The 13660-nt window shown below is 39.7% G+C and overlaps 1 protein-coding gene across 1 annotated transcript in view; it reads left to right on the top strand.

The window, feature by feature from the left end:
• The window catches only part of NEK7 (NIMA related kinase 7), a 92944-nt gene extending 89900 nt beyond the window's left edge, over positions 1 to 3044 (top strand). Inside the window, exon 10 of the mRNA XM_018564551.1 lies at positions 2530 to 3044. Within this exon, the coding sequence (XP_018420053.1) occupies positions 2530 to 2640 (111 nt within the window). The 3' untranslated portion in view covers positions 2641 to 3044. The remainder of the gene's footprint in view (positions 1 to 2529) is intronic.
• Positions 3045 to 13660: the final 10616 nt, after the last annotated feature.

The raw sequence follows: 13660 nt of genomic DNA, 5'->3' as shown, positions 1-13660 counted from the left end.
AGAGGGAGGCAGCCGGGCTGGTTTTCATTTTTTTCAATTTTATTTACTGTGTAAACATTTTTAATTTATTTTATTATTTTTACTTTGTCTTTTTTTTTAATTTACTTAAATTTTTAATCAGTTGTTGTTATTTTTTCACTTAACTTTATTGCTATCACACATGGGCTAACAAAACCCTGTGATAGCATTTGGAGGGGACAGGTACTCTTTATTGGCCTGGTCACCTCCAACACAGGAGTTCTAGCACAACACAGCACTGTGCTAGAACTCCTGTGACAAGAACGAGCCGGGGACAGAGGCTGAGGGAGGTCACAGAGCCTGTCACAGCTCCATGTGCCCAGCTCTGTCACCGCTCCACGCCCCCTGCCGTCACGGCTCCACGCCCCCTGCTCTCGCTTGCCCGGCGCCCGGAACTATATGTTCCGGGCGTCGGGGAATACGAAATCAACACCGATGTGTAAGCATCGGCGTTATGTACCGGGGCATTTTCACAAGTACTTGTGAAAATGCCCTGTATCGGGCCCGATACCGAAGCTAGCATCGGTATCGGGACATCCCTAATATTTACCAATCCTCTGCTCGCCATTCTGATTCTCACCTGCCACTCGATCCTCCATGCTGCTCACCAGCAGCTTGCTTTGGTATGTACTCCCAGGATTTTACTGGACAAAAATCCTGTTTTCAAGCAAAGGTCAGTCACAAATCATAACATGCAGTGTTACCAGTCTCTATCTCTCTATCTGTGTGTAATACTTCAGTTGAGCTTTAATATACAAAGCAGACTTCTACGTAATTAGGGGGTCACACTTTTCAAGTTTGCCTTCCAGTGCTGTATCATTTGTTACAGTCTTTACAGTAATCAACAGCATAGTTATAAATAAATGGAAGTTATATGCTTTATCTTAATCAGGGAATTGATGTTACTTAGACAAATGGTTGCATATACGTTTGGAGTGTGTGTTAGATAATGAGCAGAAGAGAAACTCAAACTAATTTGTCTACCCTAGATATAAACTTGTATGCTAAGATTTATTTTGGTTAGAAGAAAGTAGGGCTATTAAAGTTTGGTTAAAAAAAAAACCCTACTCAAACATGCAAATCCCATGCATATAGCATTCATGGTGGGAATTTATTTTACCTGGAGCCTTGGTTCCACATGTAATTCCACTTAGAAACCTTGGCATCTTTTGCTTACACCAAAGGTGCAGACCTTATTTTTTATTTTTTTACACATTCATAGGTTACTGTGCAGTACAGACAAAAAATCTTTAAAAAAACGTAAACTATTAAATTACTCATTAGGGCACGTTTGAGGTATGTGGGGTCAGGTTTCCACAAGTAATGCATTTCCTGTTAGGTTTTCCCATATTTGTACATTTACAGCTTTGTCACTAATGTTATGTATTTTTAAATTTGATATAAGAGTAGAATTGAATAAAATCCATATGCTATATAATCACGGTGATTATACACTTTTACTAATATCTTGACTGGCAGTTTCATTGTTTTTGACTGTTTTCTGTGCAAAGACACATTCATATCTGCTGATTGATAGTGGTCTCTCAGTAAGGAGACCATGCATGTAGTGCTTGCTCCATTCTTTCCAAATACAGTAATACACAATAATAGTATGAATGTCATGGGCAGCCTTTTGTTCTGCCACTCATACTGTCTCCTCCCTCCCTTTCGCCTCTTCTCACTCTCCCCCTCTCTTGTTCTTCCAGTATGCACATGAATATTTCACATATCTGCATCCTCATCGCCTATTCTCCTTGACTAATTTTCAGACTGTCCGCATTTGCATTTCACATGGTAGCTTATTAGGAAGGTACAGGGATGCTCCAGGATGGCAGTTGCCATGACGACCTGCTGTAGGATTATAATGAGGGTACCACTCAGCGGAGCGGATGTGCCGATCCTGCCTGCAGGGCTGCGATTCTGCAGCTAAGTGTGAATCCGGAGTCACAGCCCAGGGGCATGAATCAAAAAAACTCTGCCCCACAGAGGATCTCCCAGTTAGAGAGACGGATACATTTTTGTAACATTTCCAGTTTCTACTTTAAAAGCTTCAACCTGAAAAGCACTTACCTTAAGTTAACTCCTTCACTGCTATTGCATAAATGATTTAGCTTTTCATGGTAAAGGTATTACTGGATTCACAAGCACCAAATGACACATGCAGACATTTCTGACACATAAACAAGTACAATCTGTGCTGCTTTTCCAGGGCTAAAACATTCTTTTTTATTTTAAATACTGGAATGTTACATAATGCACACACAAGTTTAACAATTAGTACTAATTTTTATAAATGTGGTGGATATGTTGCCCATAGCAACCAATCGGATCTCATCATGCAGATAAACAACGATTTGTATTCATTGTTATTGATTACAGCTCCACTATTCCTCCAGTTTTCATAAACCAGGCCCCCTTTTTATAACTTATAGCTCTGTGTTTGATTATGATTTTTATACATTTTCTGTGATTAGGTAACTAACCAATTCTCTTTTGTTTCTCTTCATAAAGTTACGTATGGTGGTGAACACTTGTATAAATCCGGACCCAGAGAAGAGACCAGATGTTACCTATGTGTATGAGGTTGCAAAGCGTATGCAAGCCTTGACCGCCAGCAGCTAGATTACAGTTTGCACAGGACTCTCCAACCCATTGTCCTCCATTTTCAAGAATTTTCAGGCCATACATACAGTTGAAGGAGGGCAAAGTTTTAGAAGTTGCTTAAATAGTTGCTTAAAGGGTCTGTGAGGCATTTCCAACCCTTGTTCTAACAAGTTCTAGGATGGTATGCAGGTTGTTTTTCAGTTTTTTTACATTTTTACCTTTTGGGAAATTTTTAAATAAAAGCGCCAATTTATTTTTTATTTGCACTGCAGGACTTTGCCCTCATCCTGCAGCCAGGTTTGAGTTATGTCAACATCATTTTTTACTATAGACTATAAGTGAGCACCTTAAACTCTTATAAAGCCTGATTGCTGTACAATTAATTTTCCAGTAATGGTTGATATTTGTCTTGTGCTCTTTAGATATAGTTTAAAAAAAAAAAAAGGGCCTACATGGTTAGAAAATATAATAATGTATACAAATTGTGCCTGTTTATCTAATATGTGCCTTCTTAAGAGTTTGGTAGGGTATTTTTATAAACAGTGGTGAAAAGGTACAATGTAATTTTCATGTAAATATAGTCAGTCCATGGCACATCACAGAAAATTGGATTGGCGCGTTAACCCTAAGGTTGGTCAATACCGCCTCTAACTTTAGTTCTGTTGCTACCAGGATGCTTGTTTGCTTCTTCATGGTAACGAAAGAGGAACATTGTGCAGTTTAACTATAGTGCATGGTAATGCTTTGTTTTGCCTTTTTTTCTCAAATATATATATAGTTTTTATTTATAAAATAAATTACTTTTATGATGTATTCTACAGCAACAACTATTTTACAAAGTCAGGTTCCTGGGACACGAATTTTATTATGTACAAACCAAATGCTATATATTGAGCATCTCTGATGTGAGACAATCACCCTGCTGACAAGTCCTGCCTCTGCTTCTGTGTACTGGCTACCCGTTTCACTTTCATGACTGTTAATGATTTGCTTCTATTTTAATAAAATAACACATAGGACCAAAACCAACAATTGGCTGGAATATTTTACCAGTACATAATATATGTAGTCATTTGTTTGGCCAGTAAAATAGTTTCTTTAAAGAATATTGGGAGCTTTAGTACATAATAGTTCACACTCTTATTTTGCTATGCAATTCTAGTACTGGTACTTTAAGAAGACCACATGTAGTTTATTAAGATATTTTATTTTTGATAGATTTTGAGCTGGAATACCCAAAAGGGTTAAAATGATGTATGCCTTTTTCACACAGTGCCTTTTTATGTTATATTAACTGTTTTGAACATAAACATTCATTATTCAGCCTATTTCCCTAGACGTTATGTGAAATCTATGCCCTTTTCAGTGTTACGGTTATAATGTATAATTAATTTTTCATAACCTGAGGTAACCAAAGAGGTGTTGGCTGTGTTTATAATCTGACAAAATCACTAAATTAACATATAGACAATTTGCTGCTGACACTTGTTGAACATATTGTTTTCAACAGACTATAATTAGAGAGGCTAATCCTAATTTTTAAAGTCCTTTTTTTAATATATATATGTACAATCTCACCTTGCAGTGCTCAGTGTTAATAAAGATTAATCTTTTCTTTTTATTTTCTTTTAACATTAGTCAGTGCTGCATATTGTTGGCTGTCCACTGCTTTTTATGCCCTCAATATTGAGCATTTCTGATTACGGTACCCTTTGACTCGTACTGTAGTCTTCCTTCAACCTCCATGTAAAACAAAGCTATATATCCAAGTGCAATAAAAAATTAATTTTCCTAATATTTGCAGGTGGCACATCATCCAGCTTTTCTTTCATGTTGAATTTCTGAGAGAAAAAATGTAAAGCCAACAATTGCTGTATTTAATTATATTTGGTCATGGTCCTAAATGCAAACTGCTAGTTATTCATACTTTAGTGTTAAAACAGTCCTGTATAATTAAGACTGCATTTTAAGACTGTTCCATTTTATTTTCTCTTACCCCTCTGTGTTTTCTTGTGAAGGAATATCTCTAACACCTTTTAACCATTTCACTTCTAGAGAGTCTGCAGCATTTCTCCCAGACTGACAGTGAAGTGGTGTATATTAGTATGTACATACAGTAATAATGTCACTATTCACCTTACATATTTATTTGAACTGAATTATTACATTCAATTCTTCCTTTGTACAATGAATGTCCAGCTATCATAACTGTCCATAGTACAGTCTTATGTTTGGCCTTTTAATTGAATCATACTGTAAACATTTTTCTAACCTGTATCAAGTAAAGTGCAGCAGGTGTTACCTAGCCTGCTGTACAGTTTTGCATTATATAAATAAACTATGAATTTCCTAGGTTAATGTCTTTTGTGGTTGTATAAGTGTGTGAATGTGGATTGTGTGGAAGAATGATGATAAAGCCTTTAAAGCAGGGAAAGTTATTCAACACAATGTTAGCTAGAACTAGACTTTATATTTGTAACCCACAAAATAGTATATATGCGCAGGCTAGAGGTAAAGAGTATATACATGAAACTCAATGATGCTACCTATGTCTGTATTTATGAATAATTTGCAGCCTCTAAAGATATTTGGTTACCCCAGCTTCCTTGGGAAGGTAATTTTGTCTTAAGAATTTGACTATCGATAATGGGTCCATTTTTTTAAATAAAGCAACATTGCTTGTCACTTTTTACATGCCCACCTATAAAAGCTGAAACAATGTATGCTTGCACGCAGATAAGTTTATAAGCTGTGAATGCATGCATATGTCGTTTTCAATCTGTTTTATGTGAGCAATTATTACTTTTGAATACTCTTTGCACTGTGTCTAGTTACCTCTGTAGGTTTAGGCCTCATTCACACACAACGCAAGAGCAAAATTGTATATATGCGTGCACTATATGCAATCCCAGAATGCATCATTCTTAATAAAAATTTTAATGAACTGTGCGGGTAAAATACGCAGAAATACGCTGCCCGGACACATCTCGGTTCCATTCTGTTTTTGCACATTTTTAATGCTACGCAAATGTACGGCTCCATATGTAGCTGTGTGTATGGAGCCATTTATTTGCATATGCTGCATATGGGACAATACGCACGTACGCGCATATACGAGCGTATATGTGCGGCAGTGTGAATGAGGCTATATTCAAATAATAGAGGGATGTCGGAGGGTTAGCTGAGTGATAAATGGCCGCCGATATCGCAGCATGCACTCCTGTCTTTTTTTTGTGCGTGTGTCTGTTATACATATTATCCCTATACATACATATGTATGTACACTATAAACACGTGTCGCACATGCTTGTCATACACATTTCCCTGCTCTGTGTATCATTGACCTCAAAGCTTCAGCCCATTGTGTAGTACAAACCACGACTCCTCACCCCGCGGTGAGGTATTAATGATTTATCTTCCTCAATACAAACATGAAGAGGGGGGAGAAGGGGGAAAAGCTGTCCTTAAACTTCCTCAAAGTAAAAACGGTTTGCTGTGGGTTTAAATTCTTCCTAATCCTTTCTAAAGCAAAACGAAGCAATTATTTTGTCTCTCCTACAGATGTTTTGCTCCACACGGCCATCCATAATACCTACTGTTATTAGCAAAAAAGCCGCTCTTTTGAAGAAACCTTCATTAAGCGGAATCCCGCTGATACAGCTATTGATCCAAAACCTCTTGTAGGTTCTGCTGGACACAATATCCTCATCCCCCTGCTCCCTATTTCCCTCCAGGGATAAAAAGGCCAGATTAAAAAAAAAAAAGTTGGATTATTTTATATTTTTTTCAAACATACCACAGAGTTATTTCATTTGCAAGCAGTTTTCAGAATCAAAAAAGTCAAGATCTTCAGAGGACAGAAAGAATCGAAGATCTTGCTTTTCCCTGCGGTCAACCTCAGGAAGAGTGTTTGATAGAATTTAAATGTTCACTTCACACTAACAATTACTATTCATGTCGCTCTTTTGATGTTACATGCAATGGATCTGTGGTATTTTCCGAACGTCTAAATACGGCTGAACCAGTGTCGTTATGTATACATATATATTTCTTTCCTGCTGTTTTTTTTTTCACTTGTCAATTTGAAATCTTCCAATGATCTGTAACCGATTAAGAATATCACAAAATGTTTTTGAGCTGCAAATGTTATAATTACAGTTACCAGGATTTGCTTAAGCATAAAATCATGCTATAATGTTAGCTACATTTAGTTCTTGTGGTCTGCAGATCTACAGTGTGTTTTGCCTCACAGTTAAATGTACAGAGAAAAATAAATACAACCCTGAAATATTAAATCCAAGTGTAATTAAATCAAACTATTTGATATTTTCTGGAATCTCTGCCTGTGATGATGGGGTTAGTTGCATACTGTTTTTTTCTTTTTGGGTTTTGCTATTGCTGATTATAGACAAATATGATGTGTGCATGGGAACCGTAGGTGGTCCTTTATAGTTAGGGATGCACCGATATCACTTTTTTAAGACCGAGTACCGATACTTTTGATCAAGTACTCGCAGATACCAATTACCGATACTTTTTCTTAAAGGGACAGGTCAAATTTTTTCTAAAGCAATACAAACTAATGCTTTAAGGTCACTTTCTTAATATTATGATTCATGAGATGATGAGGGAGCATGACGCCGGCTTCCCGGCCAATCAGAATGCCGGACGCTGCGTCATTACACGGCGCCCGGGTTTGGAATTTGCTAGCTTCCTGACCAATCGGGAAGCCGGGAAGACGAGAGAGCATGGAGCCGTTTCCTGGCCAATCAGGAAACCGGGCAGCGTGTAATGATGCACTGCCCGGCTTCCTGATACAGGAAGTACTCATGCTAGGTATCGGAGCATTTGGGCGAGTACGAGTACTCACCCAAATACTCGGTATCGGCGCATCCCTATTTGTAGTCATATGCTACTCGTAAATTATAAAAAGGCAAATATATAAAAGTAATGGGTTAGAGTAAAATGTGAAAAAGAGCCTTGGGGTGAATATGAAAAGATAAACTGAAGACGATGCTAATAAAATGAGCAATTTGTTTACTTGTTATAAACATATGTAAAGTTTTTTCAGCAGTTACACTATCAGAACCTTTGAAAACAAACAAACAAAAAAAATGTATGTGCATGCAAAAAATCTGTATGAACTGACATTTTTTTGATTGATGACTTGGCATAAAAAGAATGAGGACTTATGAAAGTGTTTGATGAACAAGCAGTCCTGCTGGCCTGGAGCGAACGACCAGATTTCTTTTTTAGTTTTGTTACAGGAAACATTAAAAGGAGAGTCTGGTTGCTATGGGCAACAGCAACTATTCATTTATATACCCATATTCATGAGACCCAGTGTCCTAGAAAACGCAATTGAAACCCTTTATGTGAATACATTTTTAAAACTACACTTGCCAAAAATTTCCCCTCAGCCTTTCCTTCTAAAATATACTTGAATGTTGTGTGTCCAAGCCTGCCCACCATTTACCAGGGCCTAAAGCATTAAAGGAGTACTATGGGGTCAGGGCTTTTCCCCATAGTTTTCCTAAGGGTAATGGGAGGACACAAACTAGCATCCTCCCGTCACCCTAAGCTCAGTATATCACGAGCTACAGCTCGCGTTATACTGAAATGCCGCAGCTTATCTATTGAGCCGACGTGTGACAGTTTAATTGTCAAAGGTCGGCTAGAACTATGAGGCTGAGTGATTTTCACTCGCCTCATAATTCTCCTTTAAACTCTGTACTGAAAGATTGCAGTCATTCACTTTTTCTTCCTGCTCTTTCACGCAGGCCCACTTGTGGACCCTGATTTACAGAGGAACCGAACTGCTATCTGCAGGGGAAGTTTCTCTCCCTTGCCCCGCCATATTCTCTCCTGCTTCTCCCAGGCCTGGTCTTTTCTCTTCTTGGCCAATGGGTGGCCTTTGATGATAAAACTCCTACTCCTGCTGATTTGAAGTTATGCCTTTTCAGCACCTGGCTGTCGCCATTCTTCACATCTTATAGATGCTTGGAATGTACCATATGTGTACACTACACTGCACTGCACCACAGGTAGGACACGCCCTCCCCAAAAATATGCTAGGAGAAAGGGGACAGCATTTTTGGGAAGAGAGACTTACAAAATCTCTTCTACTGAAATATCCTACCTTCTGCAACTATTCAGTGTGTTGCAGCATATAGAATTAGCAAAAGTTTAAAAAGAAATAAAAAGCAATCACTGCAATACGTGATAAGAACACACTTACAGGGTTATTCACAAAAAGGTGAATAGTTTGGACAAGGCAGGAGAAGTGAACAATCTAGGACAGGGATGGCCAAACTCTGGCCCTCCAGCTGTGGTGAAACAACAAATCCCATGAAGCATCTCTCTCTGGGAGTCATGTCCTTGGCTGTGAGAATCTTGCAAAGCCTCATGGGATTCGTAGTTCCACCACAGCAGTTTGGCCATCCCTGATCTAGGACAACGTAGCTGATTTGGAGAAACTCTCCAATTCACCTCACTTTCCAGTTCAGCTGTGTTGTCCTAAACTGTTCACTTTTCCTGCCTTCTCCAAACTCTTCAACCTTTTGTGAATAACCCTGTTAGAGTTAGACAGTGGCTTTCTCCAGCACTTGTGATACCATGCTAGGAAAAGTCAAAATAAATCGATCCTAAAGCGGATTTAAACCCACCGATTTAATGGTTTGCCAAAAGAAAGCTCAAGTTAGAAATGTTCAATAAATGTTATTAAATCCTTAATCATACCAATGTGTGTGCTGTGTTTTCATTTACATACTGCCTACTAGACCATACTATGTGTACATTCAGGGGCAAGCCTCTGGTGATGATTTTAACACTTGCCAGTGTGCTTGTCAGATCTCAACCAATCTTTCAATATCTCAAACAGCTGGTGTCATAGCTGGTCACGTGTGCAGCACCATGGCAACTGCAGATCTAAAGAGAGGCTGCGATGGCACCGTCTTTGGAGGTTAAGCGGGTTCGGTTCTCTTGAAGACACTTTCCCTCTGTAACTAATTACTTTTAATGTCAGAATGTTTATTCTGTATTTGGAAAGGCTGTTCATGCCCTATCTGATCAACTGAATTGGTCTTTGTAATCTGCCTGTTCATTATTTTCTATTGTGTCTTCCCTTAACTCAATACATTTGAAAAATACGTTATGAGAATTTTATTAGAAGCAATCTTGCCAATAACCAATATAAAACTAGAGAGTATGCTAAATAGTGTATTCTTTGTAATAAGAATCATGCTTGTAACAGTGGATTTGCACCTGTCCCTGAAGCAAATAAAACCCTTTCAGGTTACCCCCAAGAAGAATTAGCTGTGTCAAGTGCTGGTAGAATAATAAATGAAATGTGTGTCACCTTGTAGATAAAAGTAACAGAACTTATTTATTAGAATTTCGGATTGGAATTGTCCTGGACCCCACCTGAGGGTGCTGAAACTGTTTCCTATTGAGAGGAAACTTTTTAAACAGTGGCCAATAACCACTGGATCCTGCAGTGACCCACCTTAACAGGACATCTACTAGACAGGTAGAAGGTGTTCTTACCTTCTAGTGACAGGTCGTTGGAATTCTGTTTCAATTCCACCAAACTCTGACATGTTCTGCCTTTGGCCTCTGCTGGCTGTAACCATATCCTGTAAAACTGGCAGAATGGGTTAGATCCCTCAAAAAGGATCTTTCACAGGTGGGGTAGACCGCTTCTCAATTGAGCATGTGCAATGGGTGTCTAGAGCCTTCTGCTGCAGCTGTGATGGCTTAATACCAGCATCAAAATGCCTGTCCAGTATGGTGTGTAGAGCTCTATTTAAAATGCTGGAAAGCTAATCCCACACTGAAAGAGTATCTCTTTGGCCATATGTTTGTGTAGTGAGTGTATTGCTACATCAATGTAGGAGTTCTAAAGTGAGTTCGGCTGAGTCCCATTCTTTTCATTCATCTATTTCAGTAGGTGCCCTCAGAGCCTGACTCCCAGACAGCCCATAAGGCTTTTAGATACCGCCTAAGCCCTATGACAAAAAAGGGAGCAACTGAAGAGGACATCAAAGGTCCACGCCTGTAAGTGGGGACGTTTATGCATCCTTCAAGTTCCTTCAATAGTTTGCCCTTAAGGCATTTAGGTGCAGAGAGCTCCCTGTTAGGCTCACAGGCTAACTCCTGGCCTTTGATACCCTCTTCAGTTGCTCCCTTTTTTTCTATCCTCTATTACCACACATATTAATGCACTGCCCTGATCCCCTTGATCTCCTCTCACCCATGGACCACCCTGCTCAAGTCCCTGTGTCGTTTTGGCCTCTGGAGCTGGGCCTCATCCTCAGAGAATTGTTTTGTCCTTGGGGCATCCTGGGCTCTTAGTGTTACATGTTTACCCCCTAGTGTCCTCCCTCTCCAGAGGGTTTCTCTGACATATTGGTTCAATTGGGACTAGTTTTTAACTGTCCCCCATTCAGATAGAGATCTGCATTCTTGGTGTTACTCACTTATACCTGATACCTCACTGTGGCATTTTCTGACCTGCTAGTTCAATTGGGACTAGGTTTAAGTGTCCGTTATGCAGATAGAGATCCACATCCTCAGTGTTGCCCACTCATTCCTGATAGGAGGAGCATTTATATGCCCATTGTAGAACACCTAGACTTCTTTTTTTTTAAAGAGGGTTGCCATTGTTGATCATGGGGCTCAATGTTGACGAGGTCCAGCTGGATCTGGCCTTTTTAGGTTTCAGCATTAAAAATTCTCTGCATTCTCTGCATGATGTCTGCTTTTCCCATCTCTTCCCAGTCCACTTCAGCCTGCTTCTCATCTGTTGTTGCTTCAGTTCATTAGCAGTCAATTGTGTCTGTCTCTATAGACCAGGTTTTCCCTTCTGTGTTCCTTCAGCCTAACAGTCAGGTGGCTGGTAAAGGGACTTCTCCAATTTTATGGGTTCCTTCTATTGAAGAAACATTGTTTCCTGGGCTACCGTCTGGTTCCTATAACAGGCAGTTCCTTCCACATTGTGAGATTCCACCATGGGAATCTTCCATCCTACATCAGGAGCGGTAACCTGGTATCTGCACTGGATGACACAGTGAGTCCCAGATTCACTTGCACTCTCTACCTGCAGGGAAAATAGCTGAGATTGGGTTCCTCTCTACTGGTAACCTCGACAGGCAAAACACTATGGTCTCCTGCCATTGATGGCCTCATGTAAGGACAGTAACTGCCTTTACAACTTTGGGGGACACGTCCACCAGAGACTAGGTCCTCTTTCTGGATCCACAGCCTTTTGAGAGAGTTCCTTTTGCCAGGCAGCATTTATTGCTTTATTACTAAGATTCCTGTTCCTTGATCGACAGATGATTATGCTTTGCTGAATCTGGGGGAATGGGGTATTCCTAGACCTATAGCTTGAAGTCAGGAATAGGCAGGATTGGTCTTCAGCTGGATCCCTCTGCAGTAATTCTAGCTGTTATTCATCCTCAGTTCTACCTGTTTGTTTCCATCACACCAGTCTGGGACTTGGGTCTATATCCCATTTCCTGACTATCTTTGGTGGGTTCGCACGCTCCCTATCCTTTTTAGTCATCTTTACTATTGGGGATCAATTCTTGAGTTCTTTGGTGAACTCAGGAGTCGCATCACCCTCCATTGACACTGGTTTCTAAATATACAGTAAAGGACATAAATCCCTTTCTTGGTGTTCACTGAGGGACAGAACTCCTACCCCTCTGTGTTTCTCTTCAAGCTCTTAGTGGTGGTTTACCACAAAACTAAGGAACGCTGGTGGTTATACAGGGGCTGGCATACAATGTTTCTTTTTGCCAGTGTTCCATCCTCCTGTAGGTGGCAGAATAACCCTACTGTATTCCTAAATGGACTCCAAGAAAACCATTTTATGAAGAGTAAAAATAATTTTTAAAAAACTTGCCTTGCCTTTTTTTGAGCATGAAATTACACATTTCTTTAGGTTTATTTGCAGCGTAGCTCAACCCAAGAACACAAATGTAATATATTGCAGCTTACCAGTCTTTAGTATAGGCTGCTTTAGTTTACTTTTTCAGACTTTTTTTCCTTTCATTTCACATGGTAATAACATACTTCCCACAGTGACCGAGTTCCTTCACTGTATTTATCTACAGAGGAGCAGTGTTGTCACTAGGAGAGTGTTGTTTTTACTACAAAGCACCTCTCTCTCACCTCTTCTCCATAAAATAGTGTGGAGGGGTTGTTTAGTCTGAACAATACCGGATAACATTGCAGAGTGCAAAGGACGGTATTGTATCTTTTGCAGGATCAGTCTGTATTTGTTTTGCACTTATTGAACACATATAACAACATTATCTTAATGGTATATTTAACAGACCATGCAGGAGCTTAAAGGTGTTCATTGTAGGGGTTAAATACACTTTGACCTGGCAATGCTAGACTTTTTCTTGCCAAATATTCCTGTAGCAGCTGCTGTCTTTTTGAGACTCAAAAGAAAAGATGCTGATATTGGCAGTATGATTGTGTCTTGTCTGAGTAGTCTCTACATGCTGGTTGTAGCAAGGAGATGAATGAACCATCCTTTTTAAGATATATAAATATGAAGTGATCTCATGTCTATAAGTGGACCTAGTTGCTACTTGCCAGCTGCTGTTGGGAAGGAGGGTGGGGGAACCCGTGGTCAGGCAGGTTAGATAACCTATCCTCATTACAATTTTTCCCCCTGTGATGAGCTGTTACTGACAGCCTCTGCATTGCTCCTTCCTGTGCCTCTCTTCTCCCCTCACCATTCAGAATAACTTGTCAGGCTTGACTGAGCAGACCTGACAAATGTGTGGAGAGCTGTGCAGTACTCTTCAGTCTTTTTGACCTAAGGGTGGCCAAATCACGCAGAGCACATCCAAAGTTTGTGGCCAGGCTTTTAAGGCCCTTTCACCTCTTTTTGTGCATTGTGTTATGGCAGCCCTTTCAGCGTTCAGTTTTAATGGGCACTCAACATGCCTCAATGTGTAAAAAGTAAAACACTCCTGCACAATTTTTTGACATATCATTGCAGATGATGGTGTGCTATAAT

This window comes from Nanorana parkeri, unplaced genomic scaffold (genome assembly GCF_000935625.1).
Source record: "Nanorana parkeri isolate BGI_ZX_2015 unplaced genomic scaffold, ASM93562v1 scaffold759, whole genome shotgun sequence".
Lineage (NCBI taxonomy): Eukaryota > Metazoa > Chordata > Amphibia > Anura > Dicroglossidae > Nanorana > Nanorana parkeri.
Note: the sequence above shows the minus strand (reverse complement) of the source record. Positions and strands in the feature narration are given on the sequence as shown.